Genomic DNA, 27,470 nt, shown 5'->3' with positions numbered 1-27,470 from the left:
TACTACATGGTAAATCCATTCTAAAATTCACTAAATTCCACAAAAAAGGAGTTCTGAGGTAACCAAAGAAATAAAGTGGAAAAAATACTAAACACTTTAGTTAGGAAGAAAATGCCTGAAAGCACAAATTAATTTTGTGAACTACTATACATGTACCAAAATTCCCAATACTTGAAAACATGGTCATCACCTGGAATTCCGATTTTGACCAATTTCTTTTCTTTCTAAAGTTTATTTATTTTGAAAGAGAGTGTGAGCTGGGGTGAGGCAGAGAGGGAGGTAGAGAGAAAGAGAGAGAGAAGGAGAGAATCCCAAGCAGACTCTGTGCTGTCAGTGCAGAGCGAGTCAGGGCTCAATCCCACAAACCGTTGAGATCATGACCTGAGCCTAAATCAAGAGTCGGCGGCTTAACCGATTGAACCACGCAGGTGCCCCAGTTAGTCACTATTAGCCTTTGCACCTATTACTGTGCCTAGGGCCTCAATATATATTTGTTAAATGAATACTTAAACATTTACTTTTAAGGACTAATCTAATCTCTCTATGCAAAACATAGTAAGATTTAGAAAAACAGACATTTAAGAAAAAAAGTCATGATTAATCAAATTATTTCTTCAAGCATAATTCTCTTAGTAATAGTTCTTTCAAACACAGACTTGTTTTGCTTCTACTCACAGAAGATACTATTGCATGATACCGTTTAACAACAATACATTACATACAAATCAGGAGTGAAGCTTTCATCTGTATAGATGATCGTATCCTGAGCCATGTCTTCTTCTGAAGTGGCCCTCCAGAATGCTGTCAGCTCAGATCTCATGTATCTACGCTGATTGTAAATGTGCTCGTGACATGGTGGCATCTGCTTGACAGTGTTGACGTCCACATCTATGTGTGTGGTGGGATAGGGAGCGTACATGACTTGACGGAACGGGAGCACAAAGCTTCCAGTTGAATCCTGTCATAATGAAAAGAAAGTTTAATGTCTTATATGCCAAAAGACATGAAGAATTATTTTTTAATAAGAAAAACAGGCTTACACAAATCCATCTCTAGAAGTTTATCCTAGGAAATTAGGCATGATTGTATACAAAGTTTTAGTGATGTGTGCACTAACGCACTGGCTTAAATAGTTAAAACACTAGAAAATAAGTAAGCTTCCAAAGAGAACTGAGTAAATAAAAATGGCTTATTTTTAGCTGCTAAAAATGAATTTGTAGAACAAATGAAGTTATCAATTTGTGTTGACACAGAAAGATGTTCACAATGTATTATGGAAAAAGGAGGTTGAAATAAGTGGGGATAGGGGCAGAAAACTATGTAAAAAGATACATACAGAAGAAAAAAAGACCACAAAGATAGATGCCAAATATTAATGGTGGTTATTCATTAGATTATGAGATTACGAGTAAACTTTTATTTCTTTCTTGATTATTCCTCATGTCCTTTTAAATCCCAATGAATATATATATATATTTTTGTAAGTAAAAAAATGTGCTTCTTTCCAAGTATTGTCAGTTGGGTAGTCAACTGCTATGTGACAAGTATCTACTGTGTATGAAGCATTGTAGTATATATTACAAATACAATATAAAAGTTATTTTAAATTTTTCACTCATAATGCTGTAATAAACACTTTTTTTTTTTTAATGTTTTATTTATTTCTGAGAGTGAGAGAGAGACAGGCTGCGTGAATGGGGAGGGTCAGAAGGAGACACAGAATCCGAAGCAGGCTCCAGGCTCTGAGCTAGCCGTTGGCACAGAGCGACGTGGGGCTTGAACCACCAACTGTGAGATCATGACCTGAGCCGAAGTCGGACGCTTAACCAACTGAGCTACCCAGGTGCCCCTGTAATAAACACTTTCATAAGTAAATCTTTCTCCTTATATAATTGCTTCCCTAGGATGGATTTCTAGAAGCATAAATAGTAAATTAAGTCTCTGAACATCTGTATTTATCTTTTATTTTAGAGAGACAGAGAGAGGGAGAACGTATGTACGCATGCATGCACATGAATGGGGAGCAGCAGAGGTAAAGACAGAGAGAATCTTAAGCAGGATCCATGCTCAGTGTGGAACTGGATACAGGGCTTCATCCCACAACCCTGGGATCCTGACCTAAGTTGAAATCAAGAGTCACACACTCAAATGACTAAGCCAACCAGGCATCCCAATCTTTTTTTTTTTACAAATAGTTTATTGTCAAATTAGTTTCCACATAACACTCAGTGCTCATCCCAAGTGCTCTCCTCCATGCCCATCCCCCCCTTCCCCCGACATCCATCAGTCCTCAGTTTTTGTCAGCATTCAAGAGTCTCTCATGGTTTGCCTCTCTCCCTTTCCCCCACCATTTCACCCCTTCTTCTCCCTCTTGTTCCTCTTTTAAGTTCCTCCTAATCCTCCTATATGTGCATACATATGATATTTGTCCTTCTCTGCCTGACTTATTTCGCTCAGCATAACACCCTCAAGGTCCATCCATGTTGCTACATATGGCCAGATTTCTTGTTTCTCATTGCCATGTAGTATTCCATGGTATAGATAAACCACATCTTCTTGATCTATTTGTCCGTTGATGGACACTTAGGCTCTTTCCATGTTTTTGCTATTGTTGAGAGTGCTGCTATGAACATTGGGGTACATGTGCTCCTATGCTTCAGCATTTCTGTATCCCTTGGGTAAATTCCTAGCAGTGCTATTGCTGGGTCATAGGGGAGTTCTATTGTTAGTTTCCTGAGGAATCTCCACACTGTTTTCCAGAGGGGTTGTACCAGTTTACATTCCCACCAACAGTGTAGGAGGGCAGCCACCCCAATCTTTGAACATCTTTAAGGCTCTTGACAAATAATGTTCCAGCATTTCTGAAAGGCTTAACAATTTATACTTATATGGAAAACTCTTAAGTATTTTTCATTAGATTATAGTTTCAAGCTTTCCTCATCACATCTGGTATAGGTCCCTTTTAGGGATAAAAGTACATAATTAAATGAGAAGGTACTGAGAAAAAAAGTACTAAGTGCCTTATTATGCCTTTGATAAAAAGAAGTTCTAATTTTCAGATCTGTACAATTCAAATTGGAAATAAGTTTCCCTTAAGTATTTTCTGTATTATTCTGAGCTCACAGCATGCACACTATTAAAAATGCAAAAGCTGAATATGATTTTTATTTGCCAAACTTTTAATAAGTTTTGTTTCATTTTGCTATGTATAGATCCTCAAGAAAGCATTCACTATGAGAATCACATAACCATTAGGCAATCTACCTTCTTACATCTTCTGACTGTAATTGAAACATCAATGATAGATTCAATAAAGTAACTGTCTTCCCTGTAATTATTGAAAATAATTGCTAATTTACATTTATCTGCCTTGCTCCTTGAAAAGCGGACTCAAATAGTCAGAGATAGACAAGTACCATATGATTTCACCCATCTGTGGAATTTAAGAAACAAAACAAGTTAACAAAAAAAAATCCAGACAAACCAAAAAACAGATTCTTAACTATAGAGAACAAACTGATGGTTATTGGAGGGGGGGTGGGAGGATGGGTAAAATAGGTGATGGGGATTAAGAGTACATTTACCATGATAAAACACTGAATGTAAAGAATTACTGGAACACTATACTGTATAACTAAAATGAGTATAATGCTGTATGGTAACTATACTGGAATTAAAAAGAAAAATAAATAAAAGAAAAATGTAAAATAATTTAAAACTATATACATGTGAATACATATATACATATTGTTCAAATCCTATATACAATGCTGAAGACAGGAAGCAGCTTTAAATTTTTTTAAATAAATGAATACAATACATAAACAAAAATGCTAACACAAAAATTCAAATCCTTTTCAGAAAAAAAGTACCTATTTTAGATGTGCAATCTGATTCAGCCACACATTTTTTTTAATGTTTTATTTACTTTTGAGAGAGAGAGAGAGAGAGAGAGCAAGTACTGAAGGGGAGGAGAGAAAGGGAGACACAGAATCTGAAGCAGGCTCCTGGCTCTGAGCTGTCAGCACAGAGCCCAATGAGGGGCTCAAACTCACGAACCATGTGATCATGACTAGAGCGAAAGTTAGATGTTTAACCAACTGAGCCACCCATGCACCCCAGATTCAAATAATCAACAAATAATCCTGGGGCTAGACAGGCAGCTATAGGAAACCAAACAGACACACACACGCAAAGATATTCTAAGCTGTTTCACTCATACTTATAAATATGTAAGACATATACTGTGCTCAGACTTGTGTATAGGATCAGCTCCTTGGCATATAAACATGAGATGCATGGCATGCTAATATTTAAAGTACATTTATAAAGAGTGTCAAAAATGATTTTACAAAGTTGCTTTCACTTGTGACAAATGGAAACTATACCTTTAGCAGGCCTTGTACAAAGAGCCCTGACTCATATTTAAATGAGGATTCTGCTTCACATAATCTGGAACATTTTCTCTCTGCTGGAGTCAGAAAAAGGCATAATGTTCTTACTATCTGTAAAAAAAAAAAAAATTAGCATTAAAATAGGAAATTAAAAGGCCATTGGTATGCTTATGAAAGAAATGTGAATAGGAACTTCAGCCATTACTGTCAATAAAATACATCCTGAGAAAAAAGCATTCCTTAGTCACCAGGAGTAGTCCATGGGACATAATATTTGTTGCTTAAAATAGGAATTCTGTGGTCAAGTAAGCTTGGGAAATAGTGGTAAATGTACTATATGATATCTCAAAACCTTTAGCATTGGAATATATATTGTGACTTTCTGGGTGATTGATATAACATGCATACTTTATCCAATTATTATATATATATAAATAATATGTATGTATATATATGTATATATACATAATATGTATGTATATATATATATAATTGATCATGGAACCTTTACATTTCAGTACAAACTAATGACTTAATATAACTATTAATTCCACCTCCACCCAGCAGCAAGTATTTTTCAACAAAAGAAATAAACAATTTTGGACAAGAAAACTAAATGCAGTTAAATTAGGCAGAATTATAGCTTCTGTTGAGTAGTTCCACATGTAAAATCCCATTCTAATCAATATCAGGAGTGTCCAAATCCTTCAAGTGAATGACAATTCTATCAAATTTGATTTAAAATAAGCAAGCCACTGGTTGGAGTCTAGAAATCTGGAATTCTAACAGGATTTGATCTATAGCTCTATTAGGAAAAGTAAAAAGCTATGTTAAGTATGTTGGGATTCAGACTGTCTCAGAGTTTTTATATTTTAAAGTAGTGGCTTTCAATATAGAGTGATGGCAGCCTTTTTCTCAAATTAAAAAGATAAAAGAGAAGTGATTACTCCAGAAGAGGATGTGCAATGAAAAAAAAATGTTTTAAAATACACAGGGCCCCAACCACAGAGCTTCTTTTTCCAGAAAGCTACTGGGAAGTCCTTCTGTGAAACCTGAAGGTTCTGGTTGACACAGAGGGAAAACTGCCTTCTTGGGGTAACAGATGTAATAATAAATCGCTAGACCAGCATAATAACACAGGTGTACTAACCTCTCATGATAATACTAGATAATAATAGATGCACTAACCTCTCATAAATGGATGTATGGAAAAATGTTAATTTTGATAAATTAAGCGTCATGCAAGCATACAGGGTAGCTATCTAGAGAAAAACATTACAAATATATTTTCAAGGAAATAATCATTCCTAACACATTTCCTGTGTAAAATATAAAAAGAAAAATCAGGTTTGCTTAAATTGATACTTATGTACAATATATTTCTTTCTAGTTAACAGTCAGTGCAGAAAAGTACAAAATCCCTTAGTTTAGTGCCTAATGTTTGGAAAGGTAACTTCATTAATTCTTTATTAACTCATATAGCACTGAAGGAAGTGGTCGCAGACATTACTGAGTAAAACATAACTTCCGCTAACCATTGAACAGCAGTAGGTCCCTAAAAGAAACAGATTTAGTAAGAAAATAAGATAAGAAATCAAAACAAATAATTAGATAACATTTCTTTGGAGTTAGTATCACAAGTACATGATTATCTTCATATTTCTTAAAAGTGACATCAGAAAATAGAAGACAAATGTTTTTTTAAAATACCTTATTTTAATGAAATTCTCAAAACCATTTATACAATACTGAGAATTATATCAAATGAATTATCAAAATGAAACTGATAAATGATTTCCTCTTTAAACAGTTTATTTCAATTTACTTCTGCACAGGGTGTCACAGTAATTTGGCTTGACTGCAACCTAACTTTTAAAGCACAATCCATAATAGGTTAGCAGTATTAAGAAGTGAGATTATTTGCTGGATTATAAAATAAGTTACCTTATTTACTTTTTCTGCACTGCTACCTACTACAACAGAACAGCCGCAGGTCTGCAAGTGTGAGCTAATGGCACTGCAAGGTGGAGAAAAAAGATGAAAAACATTGGCTGTAAAACAATTTCACAAACTAAACAAAAAAGGGCAAGTGAACTTCAAGTAACAGACTAGCTTTACATGATCAATGACAAAGCTGTAGGTAAAATTGCCAACTTTTATTTCCATAGTACTTTTATATTTTCCATAGGCCTTTCAGACAGATTCACCCATTTGAACTTAAAACCCAGTTAGTAAAATGTCACCATTTTATAATGAAAGAAACTGAGATGTCAAGAGGTTAAGTGATTTACTTAAAGACAAATGGGATTAAAAACTAGGATATGACTGGTGACAGTGAGCAGAAGGAGGATTAAAGTGTTTCTGATTCATATTATGTAATGCTTCCAGGTTCAAAACACTCACGCCTCTGAGTTTCCATCACGAACCTAAGGAAAAAGACTATGGACATGAAAGCAAATATTTTATCCTTTCATTTCTCATGAAAAACAAAGTAAGATTTTACAGTAATCTACAATAGTAAAGAATCACTGAGGTAGAAAATGAGATTCTAAGTGCAGACAGCTCACTTAGTAGAGGGATAAATGTTGGCTGATACTATTGTCACGAACATTTTCCTTAGAAGAGACAGAAGTAGAAAATGTTAGCTTTTAGCTGTTACGTGCTTATACATTCTGGGCACTGTTTTAAGTGCTTACTATGATTTATCTCACTCAATTCTTATAATAATCCTATGATGTAGATGCTACTATTATTCCCATTTTACAGATGAGGAGATGGGGGCACAGAGACTTTAGGTATCTTGCCCCAGCTTATACACAGCAATAACCCTGGAAGTCTGGTTTTAGAGTCCACACTCTAAAATCTACTATAAGATGGAAAGGATCAGTAAAAATACAAATAATTTTCTTTTCTAGGCCTAAATAACCTAGGTCCATCCACAATTCAACCTAATTCATAAGGGTTCTGTGATATTGTGATTTGTAAGAAATATGTATTTGGTCTTTATCCACATTTCCTGTCTCACAGCTCCCAAAACACTTAGAATTTCCTAAGTGCAGAAAAAGATCAAGATGCCTTTTGTAATGTTAATGGGGCGACTTTTGGAAAACATCTAAGGATGAGGGCTGATTGCCAATGGAGCCAACCACTGAAGATTAGAACTTTCAGTTCCTCCCTCTGACTTCTGGGTAGGGGAGAGGGGCTGGAAGTAATCACCAATGCCCAATGATTTGATCAATCATGCCTATGTAACGAAGCCTCCATAAAAACCCAAAAGGAAGAGGTGTGGAGAGCTTCTGGGCTGGTGAACATGTGGAGATGTGGGGACAATGGTGTGCTCAGAGATAGTATGAAAGCTCTTGACCCTTTCTCCAAACCTTATCCTATGCATCTCTTCCATATGGACATTCAGTTTATCTTAGATTCTATCCTTTATAATAAACTAGTAATCCAATAAATAAAATGTTTCTCTGAGTTCTGTGAGCTGCTCTAGGAAATTAATGGAACCCAAGGAGGGGGTCATAGGAACTTCTGATTTATACCCAGTTGGTGAGAACAGGTAAGATCCAGGTGTCTGAAGTCCAAGGAAGGAGTGGTTGGGATCTCAAATCTATAGCCAGTCAGAAGCACAGGTAAAAACTTGGGCTTGTGACTAGTGTCTGAAGGGTGGGTGGGGCACAATCCTCTGGGATTGAACTCCTAATCTGAGAATCTGACATTATCTCCAGGCAGAAAGTGCCAGAACTGAATTACATTGTAGGACCCACTTGGTATCTAAAGCATTGTTTGTTGGTATGAGGAACTCCTGCAATACTGGCAATGGGTCCAAGAACTCCCTTTTATTCTTAGTTTCAGATTTAATGAGAAGTAAACCAAGACACCAGAACCAAATAAGAGAATAAGATTTCTTGTCAGGCGCTATGGAAACTCAGCTTCTTTCAATATTAGAAAGAGTAACATCAAATATATCACAGACATGTAACATGCAAAAAGAACACAAAGCTAAGTAATACTTCAAATATGCAACACTGTTCCTAGAATAATTTGGGTAGCTATTCTATTACTTTCTTCCTTCCAAATCATCTCATTGGTGAGCATAAGAGTTCTAAGTGCTTTATCCATCTTTTATGAAAGGAAACACAATTCTTACTTGAGAAGGAAGCCTTCATGACAACTGTCACCAATGTCATCATCATTGAGAACTGTATCAGCTATCTAAAATGCACCACACACAAAAAAAAAAAGTTATTCTGGCTATAATACAGCAGTGAAATAACACTCTTACATATACAAGTTTTCTGAAGTCTCGGTCCAATAGAACACATTGCCCTCATTTCTAGGCATCAAGAATCCCAATAAAACAATCTGCAGACGCTTCTATAAACTTTCAGAAGAACAAATGTGAAAACTCGTCAGGCAGGTTAAACAACAATTTTTCAGAGAACAACTTCCTCTTCTCTGCTGTCAGAATCAGAAGACAAATCTTAATGACAAAGTCAGAGAGAAACAAGAAAAGTTTCCTAAAGGTTTTTCTACATGTGCTTAGTGTGTGATTCAAAATGTCAACATGTGATTAAGAAGACTAGATTAAGGAACAAAAGTAAACTTGTGTTAACCACCACTGACTTGTACACTGCTTTGTTACCGAAGGTACTACATTGAATACTGACTGCTCCTACAAGGTCTGGAATTCTCCCACCTCTAAGAAATACAAAATTGGTGAAATAAACTAAATATGTGTAATTCTGTCGCAACTATCCCTGACCAAAAAAAATCTCTTTTTGGCCATAAAACTCAGGATTATATGCATGTTTTTATGAAAGTGGCTAATACTTCATAGGAATAGCATATATGACAAAGAATGCACACTAGTAAAATTGGAATGCTACTAATATGCATAACAGTAATAGAACTCAAGAGAATTGATCAGAGGTAAGGTACCAGTGTTGCTATTTAATAATAAAAGTCATGGCTTACATCTATTTCTTCAGGAACACTGTGTGATTTCATAGATGAAAGCAGCTCCATTACAGGGATTACTTCGCCAGTAAGCATAGGAATAATACTCTGACCCTGTACAAAAAAGCAAAATGAAGCAAAAAAAAAAAAAAGAAACATCACACAATGAAGGTATCCCCTGCTTTTCAAAAGTTTGAGTTACACCACTTTGCTTTTACGAAAGACCTACACTAGTACCTGTTTTCAGTAGCCAAAAGAAATCCAAAGAGGATTTTTGCTTTCACACACACACTAAAGGGGAAAAGCTAAAAAGTGCTGAGCACTTGTTTTGCAATGAACCCCTCTGAGAAGCAGCACATACGCTGAGGGCAGGAGAGGCCCTGCAAAGCTCCTTCCCTGGGGACTACACGAGGCAGCTCAGCATCAAGCCTCCTTAGTTTTGGACTGTGTGAGCATCTGTGCTTTGTCTTGATTTATTTTGTGCATTCGTTAGCAGGATGCGTTCTGGATATCAGAGATGCGTAAGAGGGTTATGTTTTGGGGCTGGGAATGCCCAAGCAACTTTTCCATATAAATTAATGGTAACTGCTTCTTCACTTTATGGCCATTGCAGTGTATGAAAGGTTCTATAGGAAGGAACACTCTACTTTTGGATAGCAGGGAAAACCTGTATAGGATAAACAGGGCAATATTAAGAACTGAAAGCCAAGAATGACACCCTTTAAGAGAAACACTCAGTAGTAACATGTTAGAACACAGCCCCAAACATGTCTACTATTCCAAACCATTTCTAAAGGATGTACGTCCTATTTAAAACTCATATTCATTCTTCTAGGAATGATTTTCTTTAGTAAGAGTGGAATCATTGGCTTATCATTTACTGTTACAGATAATAATTAAATTGTCATGCCAACTTCAGAAAGGAGTTCCTTTGATATTTGAGATAAAAAAAACTCTTGTTAATTAAAGGTCACTGATGCATTTTATATTTAAAAATGAGGAAAACCGGGGCGCCTGGGTGGCTTAGTCGGTTGAGCGTCCGACTTTCGCTTAGGTCATGATCTTGTGGTTCATGGTTTCAGGCCCCGCGTCAGGCTCTGTGCTGACTGCCAGCTCAGAGCCTGGAGCCTGTTTCAGTCTGTGGCTCCCTCTCTCTCTGACCCTACCCTGCTCACGCTGTCTCTCTCTCTCTCTCTCTCCTAAAAATAAATAAAACATTTTAAAAAAATAAAAAATAAAATAAAAATGAGGAAAACCAAGCATAAAAAGGCTTAGAAATAGTCAACAAATAACTCAACACTCAACATCTACATCTGCAATAAAGTTTAGTACTCAAATGCAAATCAAAGTCATCAAACATATTTTAACAATCAATAAAACAAGTTTCCTTTAGAATTCAAGGTAAAACTTGAATTATGTATCAAAAATGCAATTTTGAAATTTGTAGCTTCTAGAATGAAATTCAAAGCTCAATACAGAACATCACAAATGCGGAGTGTCGCAAATATGGATGATCCCTCATTTATTCATTATCATCACCCCTGCCCCCAAATTTTTGGACCATCTTGAATATGTAAACTTTTAGAGAGGTAGATAAATTGTCACATGTCCATTAATTTTTAGTTAAATACATTTTTAAAATCACATATTAAGATCAATCTAATAATAGTTTTTTTCCTTACTAACATCTCATGAAACTCTCATTCAAACTTTTCACATGTGTCCTTAAATCTCAGTCATTCCAAGAGTCATTTTTTTCAGTGACTATACCCAGTTTTTCAGAAACTTAGGACTTTAAATGTGATGCTGTCTGTAGGAATTTTATGCTAAGTCACAAGCCTCCTTGCAAGATATAAAAGGTTTTATTATTAAAAAAAAAATTCATCCCGTAGTAACCTCCAAACATAACCACTCACTGTTTCTGCTTTTTAAAAGAATTTCTAAAATGCTTGTTTACAATTACAATCAACACATGCAATTCAACAAGAATAATGATAAGCTATAAAGTGATTTCTTCATAAAGTGATTTTATCAGATGACAGCTATAAGCATCCAAAACTCACACTGAATGAAGTCAGTGACTGATTCCAGACTCATGTGTCATCCCTAGATAGTATTTATTTGTTCAAGATTTGCAGGGATTCAATTATCAGGCAGTTTCTTTTCAGAAAGGATAACTGTAGGAAAATACTTCCTCTTAGGTACAGGCATATGTATAGTGCCATAAACCAAATCTCGGATATTTATCATAAGTGAATGGGCATCCTCATCAAAGCTTAACAAAAACATTCTAAAAGCCTGAACACAGAAGAGCCTCTAAAGTAAATCCCCCAAGTTTCTTTTCCTCCTTTGACTTCTCTAACTTGAACTTCTCAGCAGGAGGATGTTTCCCCTTTAAAAACCTCCAGCTGGTCCAACTATACAGAAGGGATAGGATAACAGAAGAGCCTTTAAAAGAAAAATAAAACTGGGGCACCTGGGTGACTCAGTTGGTTGATCTCAACTCATATCTGACTTGGATTTCAGCTCAGGTCATGATCTTGGTGCATGGGATCAAGCCCCAGTTAGGGTTCTGTGTTGACAGTGCTGAGCCTACTTGGGATTCTTTATCTATCTATGTCCCTCCCCTACTTGCGTTTCCACATAACACACACGCAAATAAACAAATTTATAAACAAATAAATAAAACTTTTTTAAAAAAGAAATAAAACTTAGAAATTAATAGTGGTAAATTTCTTAAGTATAGATTTCTAGTTTGGAAAAAAAAAATCCCAAGAAAAGTAGAATTTTACTGGGTCCTAAATATCTTTATCTTGAAGAAACTCTAACTCCTCCATAACTAGTAAGTACATCTAGAGGTTGGTAAAAGTCCCCTCAGTTCTTGGTACCCTGCACATTACCAGTAAGTAAAGGCCAGGCTTCTCTGGGTAAAGGGAAACATCTTCTAAGTGTCAGATCTTTCCCCAGGATTACCTCTCCTGGCCTGGGAAGCTATTTACAAAAGTACAGACATAACAATCTTGTAAAGTAGGTCATTCTATGGGGTTTTGTGTTTTCCTGGTTTAAGTCCCTGTATATTCAAATTTTTAGAAAAGTTAATTGTTCAAAGTACTATTATGTCTTGTATGCTAAGGAGAACCACAGAAAAGACAACCCAGCCATAGAACGGAGTTCAAAGAGAAGGCACACTGAGGGTGGCCAGCAGCAATGGGAGTAAAAGCAAAGAATCCTTTCTCCATTGGAGATTCCCCTTCAGAACATCTCTGCCCTGAAGTGAAATGGCTTGCATTTAATTTCCATATGGGAAACCACACCCTTGCAATCAAGCATCTCAAATACTGGTGCCTGTGCCCTAAGGACATTCAAAGAGACTTCTTATTTTCAGCAGTCTGATCCGGAAAGAAGGTGAGAATTATCACTGGCAAACTGTAATATTAAATAGATAGAAAATAAAATATAAATTGCATGACTTTTAAAAATAAAATGTGAGACTTCAAATAAATATTATGCTTAGAACTGTGTCTGTACCCCCCAGATATCTTAGGCGTATACTCACTTCCCTCCTGTTATAACTACTTCTGTGGAAATGTCTGAGAAGTAACACTTTAAAGAAAATCTCATAAAAAAACTTAAAATTTTTAGTATGACCAAGTTATTCAAAACTTACTCTATGCAAACAGAAAAAGGTAGCAAAATTACTATTATTCTCCACTTATTTAACTCTTCCGGTCTAAGATATGAAAATTTTTATTTAGTTTATTCAATATATTTCCACAAAGGCTCTGCTGATTTTCAGACTCACTCTGTCAAAATAGTATGGTGTCAAGGCCTTAAGAAAAGTAGCCCTAAGGGGCACCTGGGTGGCTCAGTTAAGCGTCTGACTTCGGCTTAGGTAATGATTTTAGGGATCATGAGTTCAAGCCCCACGTCAGGCTCTGTGCTGACAGCTCAGAGCCTGGAACCTGCTTCAGATTCTGGGTCTCCTCTCTCTGCCCCTCCTCTGCTCAAACTCTGTCTCTGTCTCTCTCTCTCTCAAAAATAAATAAACATTAAAAAATAAATAAATAAATAAATAAACATTAAAAAAATTTTTAAAAAGGAAAAAGACAAGTAGCCCTCAGCCTTATATAGATACATGTCGTGAGCCTGATGGTGTTTGACAGTACGCAATCTGTATCTTACCTGATCTTCCATTCTTTCTGTGCCTTCTAAGACTATTTTCTGGACATTTTCTTGCCTTTCCTAAGCAAGAGAAAATTCATTGAAATTAAATTTAAAAAAATATATCGATACTTGTTTACTTTTCAAAATACAGTTGTGTAATTTAATTCATGGGAAAAATATTTTCCGCATTGGGGCAGAAAAAAGGGAGGGGGCAGGAAATTAATCCAACAAATTCCTTCTTATAAATGATACAAAATAAAATAAAAACACCCTTTTCTCTGCAGTTAGAAAAGATAACTTGTCAGAAAACAGTCAATGTAATACCTGCATAGTTTCACAAAGGAAATTATAATGATTTGTACTTTTCAAATTAAATAGGATCAAGTTGAATCTGGGGGCTTCCTGATTTTAAATGATTTTCATAAGCATTTAAAATAAGAAAACATGTAAGCAAACATAGTAAAACACTATTCTTTTGAAAGATACTATTTCTCCTTACTATCCAGTAAAAGCCTTATAAAATTAATTAATAATGCTTTAACAGACTTCCATATTAGTATCAAAATTGTAGAGCAGAAGAGAGTTAAACTTGTTCTTCAGATCAGCCAAAAGTACATGAAAATATAAATATCACCAAATATTAACCCACAGGATTTAGAGGATGACAGCAATTTTCTCTGGCTCAATCTGCAAAATTAAAAGGAACATCTCCTGGAAACCATTTGGTCCAACCTCATTTTACGAATTTCAGAACTTGGCAAAGAAGTCAAAGAGACCAAAGGCTACATGGCCAACTGCTTATGAAACACTTGTTTTGACCTGCTTGGACCTACACACAGTACTAAGTGAAAAACAGGGTCATGCAACGCAAAAAGAAAAAAGGTTTTATGGTATGTTTCCTGAGACAAACTCAGACTCTAAAACTTATTAGGATATTCTTTTTTTTTTTTTTTTAAATGTTTTATTTATTTCTAGGAGAGAGAGAGAGAGAGAGAGAGACAGCGTGAGCAGGGGAGGGTCAGAGAGAGAGGGAGTCACAGACTCTGAAACAGGCTCCAGGCTCTGAGCTGGCAGTCAGCACAGAGCCCGATGCGGGGCCCGAACCCACGAACCGCGAGACCATGACCTAGGCGAAAGTCGGACGCTTAACCGACTAAGCCACCCGGGCGTCCCTTAGGATATTCTTAACTTCTCTATGCTTTAGCTTTTTACTTGTAACATAGAGCTATCGTCCCCTACCTTGAAGGGTTATTATGAAGATCACTGACATCAGACTACTAGACCTATGTATTTAATAGGGCAGATGGAGGAGTGCTTGCGTGGCTCAATGGGTTAAGTGTCCAACTTCAGTTCAGGTCATGATCTCACAGCTCTTGGTTCCAAGCCCCACGTTAGGCTCTGTGCTGACAGCTCAGAGCCTGGAGCCTGCTTTGGAATCTGTGTCTCCACAGAAGGTCTCTCTGACCCTCCCCTGCTCAGGCTTGTCTTCTCTCTCTCTCTCTCTCAAAAGTAAACACTAAAAAAAAAAATTTAATAGGGCAGGTGCAAATAATAGCTACCACTTGAAATTAATTGCATATAGTTTCTAAAAATTAGATATAAATTTATCAGAAGATAAACATTCAATGGCTAGGTTAGCATGATTAATAAGCTCAAAAGTCACTCACCTTGTGCATCCATATCCTTCCTTTTCTGATAATATGTGTTAATCTATCAACACACACTCTGTGAAGTGGGAGGTAGAAGCTAAGTTCAGTCTGTGGAAGTATAATTGATAGACCATATGTGCTCCTATCTCCATTCCAGTTTCCATCAAAGATCAATGAAACAATAATGACTCCTTTTTCAGACAAGACAAAAAACTTCACATCTATAGCTCCACTCTCTGCATTTCGGAGGATTTCTCCATTTAAGGTGTGGTTGGCAAGAAAAGTTATTTCTCCATCGCTGAGAAGTAGCTGTTCTGTCTTAGGAGCCCAAATGTGTCTTACTCTAGGACCAAGAATATTGTCCCAGTAAGCAAAGGTAGCTGCTAATAAAGGTGATTCACCACTTAGAGCAATCTCTGTCTTGGCAACAGCTGGAGATGGTGGTGGACAGAGATTCGACATCACTGCATCCCAACTATCACATTATCCAAATGCTCCAGGGATATCTAAACAATGACATACAAAATCAATAATTAGGTTCAGTCATTTTAAAGTCATACGGCAGAAACCCAAATGATTTAGGCCTATATGGTTTTCTCCTCTTCAGTAAAAAAGGATTTGAAAGCATGTCCCCACCAGCTAGCATGGCAAGTACACATTAAATGCTTGTGAATATGATAAACTTATGATACATAGTATCTTGTCACCTATATTCAGGGAATACACTTAGAAATCCAAAATAATAATGACCTAAAAAAAGGTCCTTTGGACATTAATATGAATACTACATACTAAAACTCATAGAATAGACTCTCACTGTTCCCAAACATCCAGTCTATGTGCAATTCTAGTATCATTGGATATTTCCTTCCTTAACCTTAGCAACTAAAGAGGAACAAATTGGGAAGGGGAGAACTCAGCAACAGACCACTACTTGTTGTGGACTGAACTGTGTCCCCCACAAAATACATGTTCAATTCCTACCCCCCTCTGTATTTGTGAATGTGACCTTATTTGAAAATAAGTGTAATCAAATTAAGATGGGGTCATACTGGATTAGGGTGGATCCTAATCCAATGATTGGCATCCTTATAAGAGAAAGATTTAGAGACACATGGACGAAGAGGAAATGGGGCTGTGAAAGGCAGAGGTGGGAACTGGAGCCAAGGAAAGGCAAACATTGCTGGTAACTTCTACAAGCTAAGGGGCAAGAAAGGATACTTCCCTACAACCTTCAGAGGTGCATGTTCCTAGAGACACCTTATTTTGGACTTCTAGCTTCTAAAACTGGGAGAGAATAAATTTTTGTTGTTGTTTTATATCTCCCAGTTTGTGGAACTTTGTTATGGCAGTCTTAGAAACTAGTAAAGACACCTGTCAGTAACAACATCCTAAAGCTGTTAAAAGGATGGGCGGGGGAGGGGAAGAAGAAAGGGAGGGAGGAAGGAAAGCAAGCAAGCAAGCAAAAAACACAACAATCTGGGACCATAACAAAAAAAGAGCAAAAAGTCCTGTTATTCTCAACAAATTCTCACGGTACTAAAGCCCAATTTCGGGTTTAACATGACACTGAAACATCAAGATGAAGATAAATACATTTAATATGCTACTTAAATTTAAGAAAGCTGTGTAGCATTGCACTGAGTTCATTACAGAGAGAGCTCTATGCTAAATGGCTAAAATAAAAAAGATTTAGTTGTTTAGAACATATAAAGAGCAAAGTGACTGGATGGGATACTGGCCAAACCTTCCAAACTGAGATAATACACAGAGACAAAAGCAAACAGCTCAAGGTCACAGAGTCAGGCAAGAATTGAGGTCTTCATACATCTTAACTCACTGAAATATAACACTCTAAAAGTATATACTCTATGTGATATTAGTGTAAAATGAATCATTCTTGCCTAATATTAAAATAGAGGGGTCCCTGGTTGGTTCACTTAGTGGAGCATGTGACTTTTGATCTCCGGGTTATGGGTTTGAGTCCCAGGTATAGAGATTACTTAAAAACAAAATCTTTAAAAACAGTTGAATGCATAGATTAAAAGGTTCAAAATGAAAAGAAACACAAGAAACCATTTAAACCAAAAGAACCATTTAAGCAAGTCTAAAAATGTGGAATGTATTCATCATAATGATAAAGGATAGCAATTAATAGGTAAGTTATGATATACTTATCTTTGTTTCAGGACTGCTTTGAGAGGTAACATTTGATCTATAACTATTTACTTAAAGAATTTTATCTGCATCTTGTCAAGAGAGTTCAGAGACTGCTGAAAAGCAGTGACTTCTATTTTTAGAGTATTAGAAGAGCATTTTTATCATGCATGTCAAGAATAGGTATACAGAACTCGGCAAAACACTACAGTATGCATGTGTAGAAAAGATTTAACATAAAGGCAGTTTATGTATGTATTGTTTAGTTCAGCAACTCATTTAGGGAATATTTACTTTTTAATGTGTTATATCAATTAATAGTCTTAAAAGACTGTATTGGACATAAATTGTCTACCTTATTTGAAATATCCACTGTTTTGGATACAATTTAAACAGTTTACAATTACAGAATACAGGAATGTAATTTGAATTCAAACTGTAATGATGTTGTCATCATGAATAACAAACTGGAGACTACAAAATTGTATTGTAACATTTTTCTTTTGTTCTTCTGTTTTGAATAAAAAAGGTAATAACTGGGGGACCTGGGTGACTCAGTCAATTAAGCACCCGACTTCAGCTCAGGTCATGATCCCACATTCGTGGATTCAAGCCCCTGTCTGTGCTGACAGCTCAGAGCCTGGAGCCTGCTTCAGATTCTGTGTCTCCTTCTCTCTCTGCCCCTTCCCCTCTCGCAACTCTCTCAAAAGTAAACATTAAAAAAATTTTTTTAAAGGTGAATAATCATAAAAACAAAACTTTGCCTCAAACATTTCATCATTACATTGAAAATAGCAGCATTTCCTAAAACCGAACTGAGCCCTAGAGCAAAATCTGGTAGGATCACGGGGAAATTTTTACCTGACGGTGAAAATTCAACTATCACAGACCATTAATTACATTTAGTCTCATTGCTAGTCTCATTAGAAAGAAAAGAAAGGACAAGGGCCATATTGAATTGTTTAGCTTAAAATCCTGTCAAAATTAAGAAGTTTGAGAAATGAAATGTTACGGAGAAGAATAATTAGGAGGTCTGTAAAAATAATTTTACTAACACTTAAAGTCATCATCCTTGGTAAGGAAAATCCATACATATAAGGGTGGCTGAAAAAAATCAGGTCAAAACCAATCGTCTTTTATATCTATATATCTATATGTAGTTGGCTACTCCAGAAGGTTATCAAACATTAGCCATAAGAGTCTTTTGAGGGAAACCAGGATCCAAATTGGGTGACACGGTGGCTTGCCACTCCTGTAAACAAAGAATAGGGTTCATGAGGATATACCAATATACTTTCTGAAAATCATCCAACATATGCAGACAAAAAGATTATATTAATTACCATCTGTTAAAACTTCTGGCAGAGTAGTAGGTTTGAAGCTTGGCTTTTTCTTAACCTTTTGCTAAAAATCAGCCGTCTCTTCTCTCACTGGTATTTATAAAGTTGGTTGGTCCACTGTTGTAAATCAGAATTATGCCATCAGAAGGCTCTCACTTCTTGTAACCATGCTTTCAGTTTATTTTCTCCCAGCCCTTTATAAAAGAAGCAGGATCCCAAACCAGCCCACTTCCTGAAACAGACCATGCTCAGGCCAGCTTTAATGACAGTGAACTGTTTGTTAACAGGAGACTGTTTGCAACACTTTCTAAATTTTTATCAGGGGAGACTCGGAAATGAAGTTTACATTATCACTATCAGGTGATCTCTTACAGATCCAAGTTTCTCACATAATAGGAAGACAAACCCACACTGCTCCTTACAACTACTTAATTACCAAAGGGCCCTAGGGCAGGCTTGAAAAATAGGAGTCTTCATTGTTTTAGTTTTTTTAAACCTCTTTCCTCCGAAAGCAAATTTTGGACTGCTAACAGAGCCAAATAAAGAGACTATTTTATCAACTTTATAACGGGGGAAAAAATCTTTAGCTCCAATGCACTGTTTCCTGCAGCAGGTTAGTGCTGGCTTAGTGCACCATCAGCAATGTCGTCTAGAATTTCTCATTTTTGTTCTGGAAGTATAAAAAGCAGGTATCACTAGGTGATTTTCCAACTAATTGAGGGCTTTTCCAAAGGAGCAGGGCTAGCTGAGGTGCTGGCCAAAGGTATCTGTGTCACATAACACTATCGTATTCCAAGTATTCTGACTTCATAATATTAAGCTTTCATATATATTCCGCCGCTGTGAGATTCATTCCCATTATGTTAAAAGTTTCCTGGGGCGCCTGGGTGGTTCAGTCGGTTAAGCGTCGGACTTCGGGTCAGGTCATGAGTTCACGGTTCGTGGGTTCGAGCCCCACGTCGGGCTCTGTGCTGGCAGCTGGCTCAGAGCCTGCAGCCTGTTTCGGATTCTGTGACTCCCTCTCTCCCTGACCCTGCTCTGCTCACACTGTCTCTCTCTGTCTCGCAGGGGAAAAAAAAAAGAAAAAGAAAAAGTTTCCTTAAGCATGAGAAAGATGGTATCAGTATTTTTCAAGTTAGAAGTACAAATTAAAATACCAGACATGTTGTGTCCCCTTGCTTTGCATCACAGGTGAGCGATGGGAACAGGTGGAATGGAAAATTATCCATTGGCCACAACCAGGCTGTTAGTTAACTAGAGCCTAGCTAGCAATCTCCACGGTTTCTGAAAGGGCCATTGTCTTTCTTGGGCAAGTGCATAACCTCTCTCTGCTGAATAGAGAAGACTGGTGAGTTCAAGAGGTGACTCAGACCCCCTGTGGGCACAGCAGACTTGTAATCAGGGCACTTGTTTCTGCAACAGATACCATCAGCCAAGGGATGCTCAAGTCAAAGGTCACTTCCTTTAAGTAAGTCAGTGTAACCTCCGAGCTGTGAAGCAAGTCATGACCCACACAGTGGAAGCACAACCCAGTCTAGAATCGCTCCGCAAATTTACAAGACATCAGCAATCTCTAGAAACTTCTATTCAAATTGTGTAGCCATGCGGTATACCCGGGCCACCATCCCAACCCGCAGTATCTCCTCTCGCACCCCGACATGGTGTTCACCGCGCACCACCCTCCCTGTGGCCTTCCCAGGGCCAGGCCTCTCAGTGCCGGAGGCGCTTTTCCCTTGAACCCGCGGTGGAGGTGGTACGGCGGGTCCCTTTGGGTCTCACACAGGATCCCCGGAAAGGGGCCGGCTCGGGGGCTGCAGGCGGGAAAGCCGGCTAGCGGCCTGGTCTGCAGCCCCTGGTCTCCGTGCCGCCGCTGCCGGGAAGGCTGGGGCCCGGATGGAGGCAACTCCACTAGTCAGCAGCTGGAAAACCCGATGCCAGGTCTCGGTCGGGGAGGACGAACCGAATCCTGGGGAGAGCTGCAGCCGCGGCCGCCCCCGCGCGGTCCCAGGACCCCGAACACAAACAAACGCCGGCCAGCCGGCTTCTCACTCACCCACTCGCCACCACCAGCGACTCAGCAGCCGCGGGCGCAGGGACCGCAACCGCAGCCCGGCCACCGCCCCGCCCCGCCCCCGGCCCCGCCCCCGGGCCCGGCCCTCGCTCGCGATCCAACCCCTAAAACCCCTCCCCGCCGCAGCTGTTCCCCGCCTGGTGCACTTCTGGGTAGATTTTACCTGATCTTTCGCCCGTCACCTTCGGCGAATATTGTGAGAGCAAGCGGAGGGGAGAAAGGGTGAGCCAAACAAAAGGACACACCTCTTAAGCACACACCTCCAGCTCTCTCTGGACCCCGCCCCTGAAGGGAAGAAACCGGGCAGCAGGGGCGGTTGACGCTTCAAGCGCCATCTTTTACGTGGGCGGAAGAAGTCGCCCTTAACTTCGTTTTCCTCTTGGGACGCCGTAGGTACGTCTTTGAGTTTTCGATTTGCATTTACGTGAACGCGGGAAGCGAGTGCAAGTGGGCGGGTCGCTTTTGCTCCATTCCTTTGTTCAATGATGGGTTCGGTGGAAAGGGGGAGTAAAGTGTCAGTGCTTTTTGTAATGAGGTAGGCTCCTGAGCCTCGAAAAAACAGAGTTGGTAGTTGTGAATGGTTTTGTTGTGTGCTCTGGCAGATAGTGTGTGTTGAATTAATGGATTTATTTTTTCCTTGTGACACTATTAAGTGTGCTGTAACTTCACCTCAAGTCTGGTTAGGTAATTTCCTTTTCCCACAAAACCTAGTCACCACAGTGTTGTCTTTACATATCAGCATTTTCTTAAGCATGATTTTCACATTTTTAAACGTCATTTTTGCTAGTTGCACAATGTGGGGAAGTTGGTTTTTGTTTTTTTTAGCCTTCGATAATGTACTTCATTCTGTTTGATGTGCTGTATGATTTGTTTCTAAACCTTGAGTTAATTAGCCTTTTGGTATGCAGGTATATGTGGTACAGAGGCATAGCGCTTAACATTTTTCATCTTTAGAAATCATACAGCACATCTTTATCACTGGGGAAGAAAAGAAGGAATAAATACACAAATGACTCCTTCAAACGTCTACCCTTTGCAGAATTAGAACCCTTACCCAATCAGTGCTGTATGCTTGTATCATAGCACCATATAAGTCCATTCATTTAGTTCCTATTGTGTGTTCGGTACTATGCTCCTTAGTCTATGTCCTTCTGTGGATTGGAGCAAAAAAATCAAGAGGGAGAAAGTAATTATGACAGTACTGTGATCCACAGTACCTGTATGGTGTAAAATTTTACATTTGAAGGTGTAAAATAGAACACATATCCTAGTGTACATCCTTTCTTTAGGAAGCCAAAGAGAAAATGACACTAAGTACATAGTAATGTGATCCATATTAGCAGGACCAGAGGGTGGCCTGGGAATCTGGCTTTAACCCTTACTTCCTCCAGACTCTGTCCATCAGCCCAAATAACTCAGCCATCTAGTGAAAATACATTTTGCTATTGAAATGTTTCTTCAAGAGACCTAGTCCTCCAGTAACAACTAGACTAATACTCCAAGATACTGTTTAGAAATTTTGAGCTCTCCACCTATCTACATGTAATGAATCAGCAGTCATACAAAAAGGCTCAACTAAGAGAGCAGTGAAGCAGGTAGCCAAGAGGTTGGTCTCTGGAATCAAAGCTGGTATAAATATTATCTTTGCCTTTGATCAGTTGTGAGACTTTGGTCAGCATGTAACTTGTCTCATTTGTTTTTTGAGGTATGTAACTTTTCTTACCTCAGTTTCTACAAAATGGCAAGCAGAATAATTTCTCACTGGGTTATTGTGAGGTTCACCTGAGATCAAGTAAGCTATGAATTTAGAATAGCACATGCAAGCAAGGGTGGCTTTAATCTTAGTTTTAGTAATCATGCAGGGATAACTGAAGAAATAAGAAATGACTTGTAAATCTCTTAAACTGTGTACATATTTATAATTCCAATAATCAGAGTATCAGAACCCAGGGAATATTATTGGTACATAACAAATGTCAGTTATTGGCAGGAAGCCTTTTCCCCCTCCTCTCTTTATTAATGTATTTCAGAAATGTCTCATATGCTGCTTTGGAGCTGAGCTGAGGATTTGTTGATTACCTCCCATTTACCAGGATTACAGCAAATTAGATTTAACTGTGACTGGCATGGGAACTATCTGATGTCGGACATGGATGAGGAATATTGCTATATAAACCACAGTGAGTTTAATTTCTTTTAAGTAATGAGATTTTATGTGGTTGCCTTAATCATTGCAGACTTATCAGTATGCACTTTATGGTACATTGCCTTTTGGTTGGAATATAAATGAGCCAACACCCAGCCGAGGTACTTCCAGTTACAATCTTGGTTACGGTATATATTAAGTTAATTCTGTGAGCCAGTGTGATATAGATGGTTTAGAAAGCTCTCGTGGGTCCACGTCTGCGCTACTGATGCACGTTGTAGGCAGTGCCCCTGTGAGATAACATTAGGATACAAGGTATATTTTCATGTCCTTCTGGGATTTACCATTGTACAAACAGTAAGCTTCTCAATGAGAACAATCACATCCTCCATGAGGTATTGACCTCTGTTTCCTCCATGCTGGTGCTCTGTACCTCACGAGCAACAGTTATGAAATGTCTAAGACCCAAAAACAAAGAGTCCCCAGGAAGAAGCAATTCCTAGCTAATTGCAGCATCATAAAACGCACAACAAGAAAAAGAACAAGTTGAACAATAAGCCAGACCCTTCCCAGGCCCATTTCAGAATGTCTCCCTGAGCCCATCTGCCTGTGGGGAACCCCACTTGGAGCTCTCAGCATTTTTTTATTTATGTGTGTACTTCACTATTCTTACTAGTATGTTGCTTTTAAGTAGATTCTTTAGTTATTTCACGTGTGGCTTCTGCCTCTCAACTTTGTCACAGGCTATATGAGACCCCGGACGGTGAGTGTGCTTACAATTTCATCTTCTCACTCCTCTGGTTTTGGCACATATTAGATCATTAGTAATGCCAGCTGGCTAACTGAAACTTCATTCCTACTACTTAAAATCTTAGAATTGTTATCCTTAGGCCAGGCTCTTGTCATGCAAGGGCTTCTTTTGAAAATGGCCTTTGTCTTTATTCATGGGCCAGAGTGATAGCCTTTCAGGTTCAGGATCACTTTGATTTGAAGTGGGTGAGAAGCTTCTGTCTTTTTTTTTTTTTTTTAACCTTTATTCATTTTTTAAGAGACAGAGCATGAGTTGGGGAGGAACTGAGAAACAGGGAGACAGAGAATCCGAACCAGGCTCCAGGCTCTGAGCTGTCAGCACAGAGCCTGACGCATGGCTCAAAGCCACGAACTGTGGGATCATGACCTGAGCCAAAGTTGGACGCTTCACCTAACTGAGCCACCCAGGAGCCCCAGAGCTCATGTCTTGTTTTGTCATCAGTGTCATCTTTCCTACCTCCTTCTCCATACAATTTCTTTAGCACAAAAAAGAAACAGAAAATCATAACTATCCTTGGAGGCCATCTCAGGTCACTTAGTTTTAAAATGTTTTGGGGCGCCTGGGTGGCTTAGTCGGCTAAGCGTCCGACTTTCGCTCGGGTCATGATCTCGCGGTTCGTGGGTTCGAGCCCCGCGTCGGGCTCTGTGCTGACTGCCCGCTCAGAGCCTGGAGCCTGTTTCAGAGTCTGTGACTCCCTCTCTCTCTGACCCTCCCCTGCTCACACTGTCCCTCCCTCTCTCTCCTAGAAATAAATAAAAATTTTAAAAAAATATTTAAAATGTTTTGACATCTGTTTTTTTTTTTAATTGAAGTACATACAGTTGGCATACAATATTGTATCAGTTTTAGGAGTGCAACATAGTGATTGGACAATTGTATACATTACTCATCGCTGACCAGGATAAGGGAAGTCACCATCTGTCGCTACACAGGGTAATTACAATATTACTGACCGTGTTCCCTCTGCTGTACTTTTCATCTCCGTGACTTATTTGTTTTATACTGGAAATGTGGACCTCTTAATCAGACATCCGTGAAGTTTTAACACCTACTGTTTTCCTTCTTAAAAATTTTCTTGATAAAATTGACCCTTTCTTTTACACGTGTCTGTAAGGACTGGCCTCTAACCTTCCCCAGATAACCTTTGTGAGCTTTTCGTTGGAGTTGCACTGAACTTTTAGGTCAATTTGTTGTCCTTCCATTTATAAGCATGGCATATCTCTTTACTTACAACTCCTCATGTATTCTTTAATTAGGTTTTATAATTTTTGTGGGAAAGATGCCTCACATATTTTTTGAGTTTTTCCCCAAGTTATATTTTGTGTTGCTATTAAAATTTTTCTTCTCAAAATGACATGTTACTCTTTTAATTAAAAAAAATTTTTAAGAGAGAGTGAGCAAGTGCGGCAAGAGTGGGGGGGAGGGACTCTACATCCAGCACAGAGGCCGATCTTAACCACTGTGAGATCGTGACCTGAGCCAAAATCAAGAGTTGGATGCTTAACTGACTGAGCCACCCAGGTGCCCTTGAAAATGACATTTTAAATTATTTGTTTCGAGTATTTAGCATCACTAGTTTTGTTATGTTCATTTTGTGCTTGGCAGTTTTGCTGACTGTTCTTACTGGTTGTGAATATTTAAAAACCATAAAACAAGGGTATCAATCATTTCTCTCTCTCATCCACAGCGTTCAGTAGCTGCCTGTTTCCCATAGTGTCCAGGTCCTTAGAATGACTAAAGGCTCTCCACAGTCTGGCTCCAGCTGAATTTTCAAGGACCCATTCCTACTGCCCTTTCCACTAGTTACTTGCAGATCTGTGAGTGTTTACTGCTTTGTGAACACTCACATAGTACAGTGGCCTGGAATGCCCTAACGGCTCCAGTTCTGTGTGTGTGAGAGGAGATAGCAGCCACATGTTGCCTCCTGCAGGAAGTCTCTGAATTTCCCCAGTTAGAATCAATGTGACATTCAGTTATGCACCCTTAGCCTCCACTCCTCCGCTATTAATATAAAAATCAAACTCTTTGTATTCACATTTTACCATTTTAGGGCAAATAATGATCATATAATACTGAAATTCAAAACTATTTGCACACTTATAATGAGAACTGAGTAATGTATAAATTGTTGAATCACTATACTATACAAGTGAAACTAACACTGTATGTTAACTACAGTGAAATTAAAATTAAAAACTTAACAATAAAGAAATTAGAAACCGTTAGAGATGGTGGCAACAACACAATATACTATTTAAAGGTATCATTAGCTTTGACGTCAGGCTAGCCTAGGTTTGAATCCCTGTTTAGCTACTTTGTATCCTTGGGCAAGTGACTTAACATCTTTGAGCCTCAAATTTCCTCCTCTTGAAAAATGGGATTGCTTTGAGGATTAAATGGGATAATACACATGAAATGTTTACCCTGAAACCTACCCCATGGTAATTGCTCATTAGCACTGTTATCACATGGTAGATACTCAGTTGGTGTTTCTCGAATAAATCTAATCCCAATCCCTAGTTTACGGATGAAGAGACTGAGAAGGCAAGAACAAGAAACTCTCTCAAGGTCATACCTTTAGTTTGGGGCAGATCTGTAACTAACACTGCAAAATGAATATAATCCATATCTTCACTAGATTGAAAGCTTCCTGAGGGCAGGGACCTTTTCTTATACACCTTTGTCTTCCCCTTATTTCTAGGCATAGGGCCTTGATTATATTAGACTCTCAGTAAATGTTGAGTGCAATTTAAGAAAGTTCCCATCAGAATCAAGAATAAATTAAGAAATTCTTTAAATCTGTACATAGATTTGACTTTGCAGAATTTTACTAAGCTACAAATATGTCACATGATCAAGAGATCCTGATAAGGAAAAGCTTAACTTAATATTATTGTATTTATAAGTGACAAAAATAACAGGCCACTTAAGGGTGAAGATTTCCAGATAGAGTAAACATGTCATGAACTTCCAAAGGAAGAGGTTAAGACATTCATATACATTATTTTTAACCTACAGTTTTACCCATGGCATTAATTATGAGTTTAAATGTGATTATGAAAGATAAAAAGTATTGCCTTTATAGAAGCAATGGAATTTGATGAGTTGTTAATCATGAAGGTTAATTAGTTCCCTTTGTGAGAGCAAGGAACTGAGTCACAGGTAGTTGGTCTGTTTTCAAAACTGTAAGAAGGGATGGATTATCATGTCATTATTTTTCATCCAAATACATAGAGAGATATTCATCTTTTTAGTAGCTTGCCTGGGAAATTAAAGAATGCCTTTTTTTGTCAAAATTAAGATTTTGCAATTTTTCATATAAATTATAAACCTGTAGACATGTGTAATTTAGTACAGAACAGTAAGCTAGATGGATAGATGAGAGGTAAATTATTACTATTAATCACAGTGTTAGTTCTTTCAAACTTTATTTTCCTCTTCAGAAATGACTCCTTATTTGCTTGTCCGTATTCCATATACAGGGATATAGAAGAGAAATAGTGCTGGAACACTGATGATCGCATCTCAGGACCATGACTTGCTTTTCCCAAATAGTGCTTCCGGAAAGAATGAAAATACTGCATGGGGAGTGACATAAAGATCTCATCCCAAAGCACTTTTTCCGCTAATGAACTATACGTTATAAGTCAGAAGATGTGCGCTTTTTTTTTCTTTTTTCTGAACACGAGAAAAAAGAAAAGCCAAGCAAATGGTCCCTTTGATGAGTAGCAGAGACCTAATACCCTTCTGGTGTTGCTGTGCCAGGATCCAATTATCTC

At 38.1% G+C, this 27,470-nt stretch overlaps 1 protein-coding gene and 1 long non-coding RNA gene across 6 annotated transcripts in view; one reads left to right on the top strand and one right to left on the bottom strand.

Moving 5' to 3' along the window:
* Positions 1-20,949, bottom strand: part of C9orf72 (C9orf72-SMCR8 complex subunit) — a 25,604-nt gene extending 4,655 nt beyond the window's left edge. The window contains exons 1-9 of one of the 5 annotated variants that reach the window (XM_039225121.1): positions 20,717-20,737; positions 18,379-18,575; positions 15,185-15,672; positions 13,536-13,595; positions 9,372-9,467; positions 8,545-8,609; positions 6,339-6,411; positions 4,389-4,505; positions 723-958 (exon numbers count right to left, since the gene is read on the bottom strand). In XM_039225121.1, coding sequence (XP_039081052.1) covers positions 723-958; positions 4,389-4,505; positions 6,339-6,411; positions 8,545-8,609; positions 9,372-9,467; positions 13,536-13,595; positions 15,185-15,628 — 1,091 coding nt within the window. In that variant the 5' untranslated portion in view covers positions 15,629-15,672; positions 18,379-18,575; positions 20,717-20,737. Of the gene's footprint in view, positions 1-722; positions 959-4,388; positions 4,506-6,338; positions 6,412-8,544; positions 8,610-9,371; positions 9,468-13,535; positions 13,596-15,184; positions 15,673-18,378; positions 18,576-18,666; positions 18,778-20,716; positions 20,777-20,897 lie in introns of those variants that run through there. The other 4 variants (XM_039225120.1, XM_039225123.1, XM_039225122.1 and 1 more) reach the window with 4 other exon arrangements.
* Positions 20,869-27,470, top strand: LOC120226955. Its single transcript, XR_005527127.1, has 3 exons — positions 20,869-21,127; positions 22,765-22,914; positions 27,174-27,470. It is a non-coding gene; the product is annotated as an uncharacterized LOC120226955 (long non-coding RNA).

The sequence above is a fragment of the Hyaena hyaena genome, unplaced genomic scaffold (genome assembly GCF_003009895.1).
Source record: "Hyaena hyaena isolate Hyena2069 unplaced genomic scaffold, ASM300989v1 scaffold_1917, whole genome shotgun sequence".
NCBI lineage: Eukaryota > Metazoa > Chordata > Mammalia > Carnivora > Hyaenidae > Hyaena > Hyaena hyaena.
This window is presented reverse-complemented; position numbering and strand designations above follow the sequence as displayed.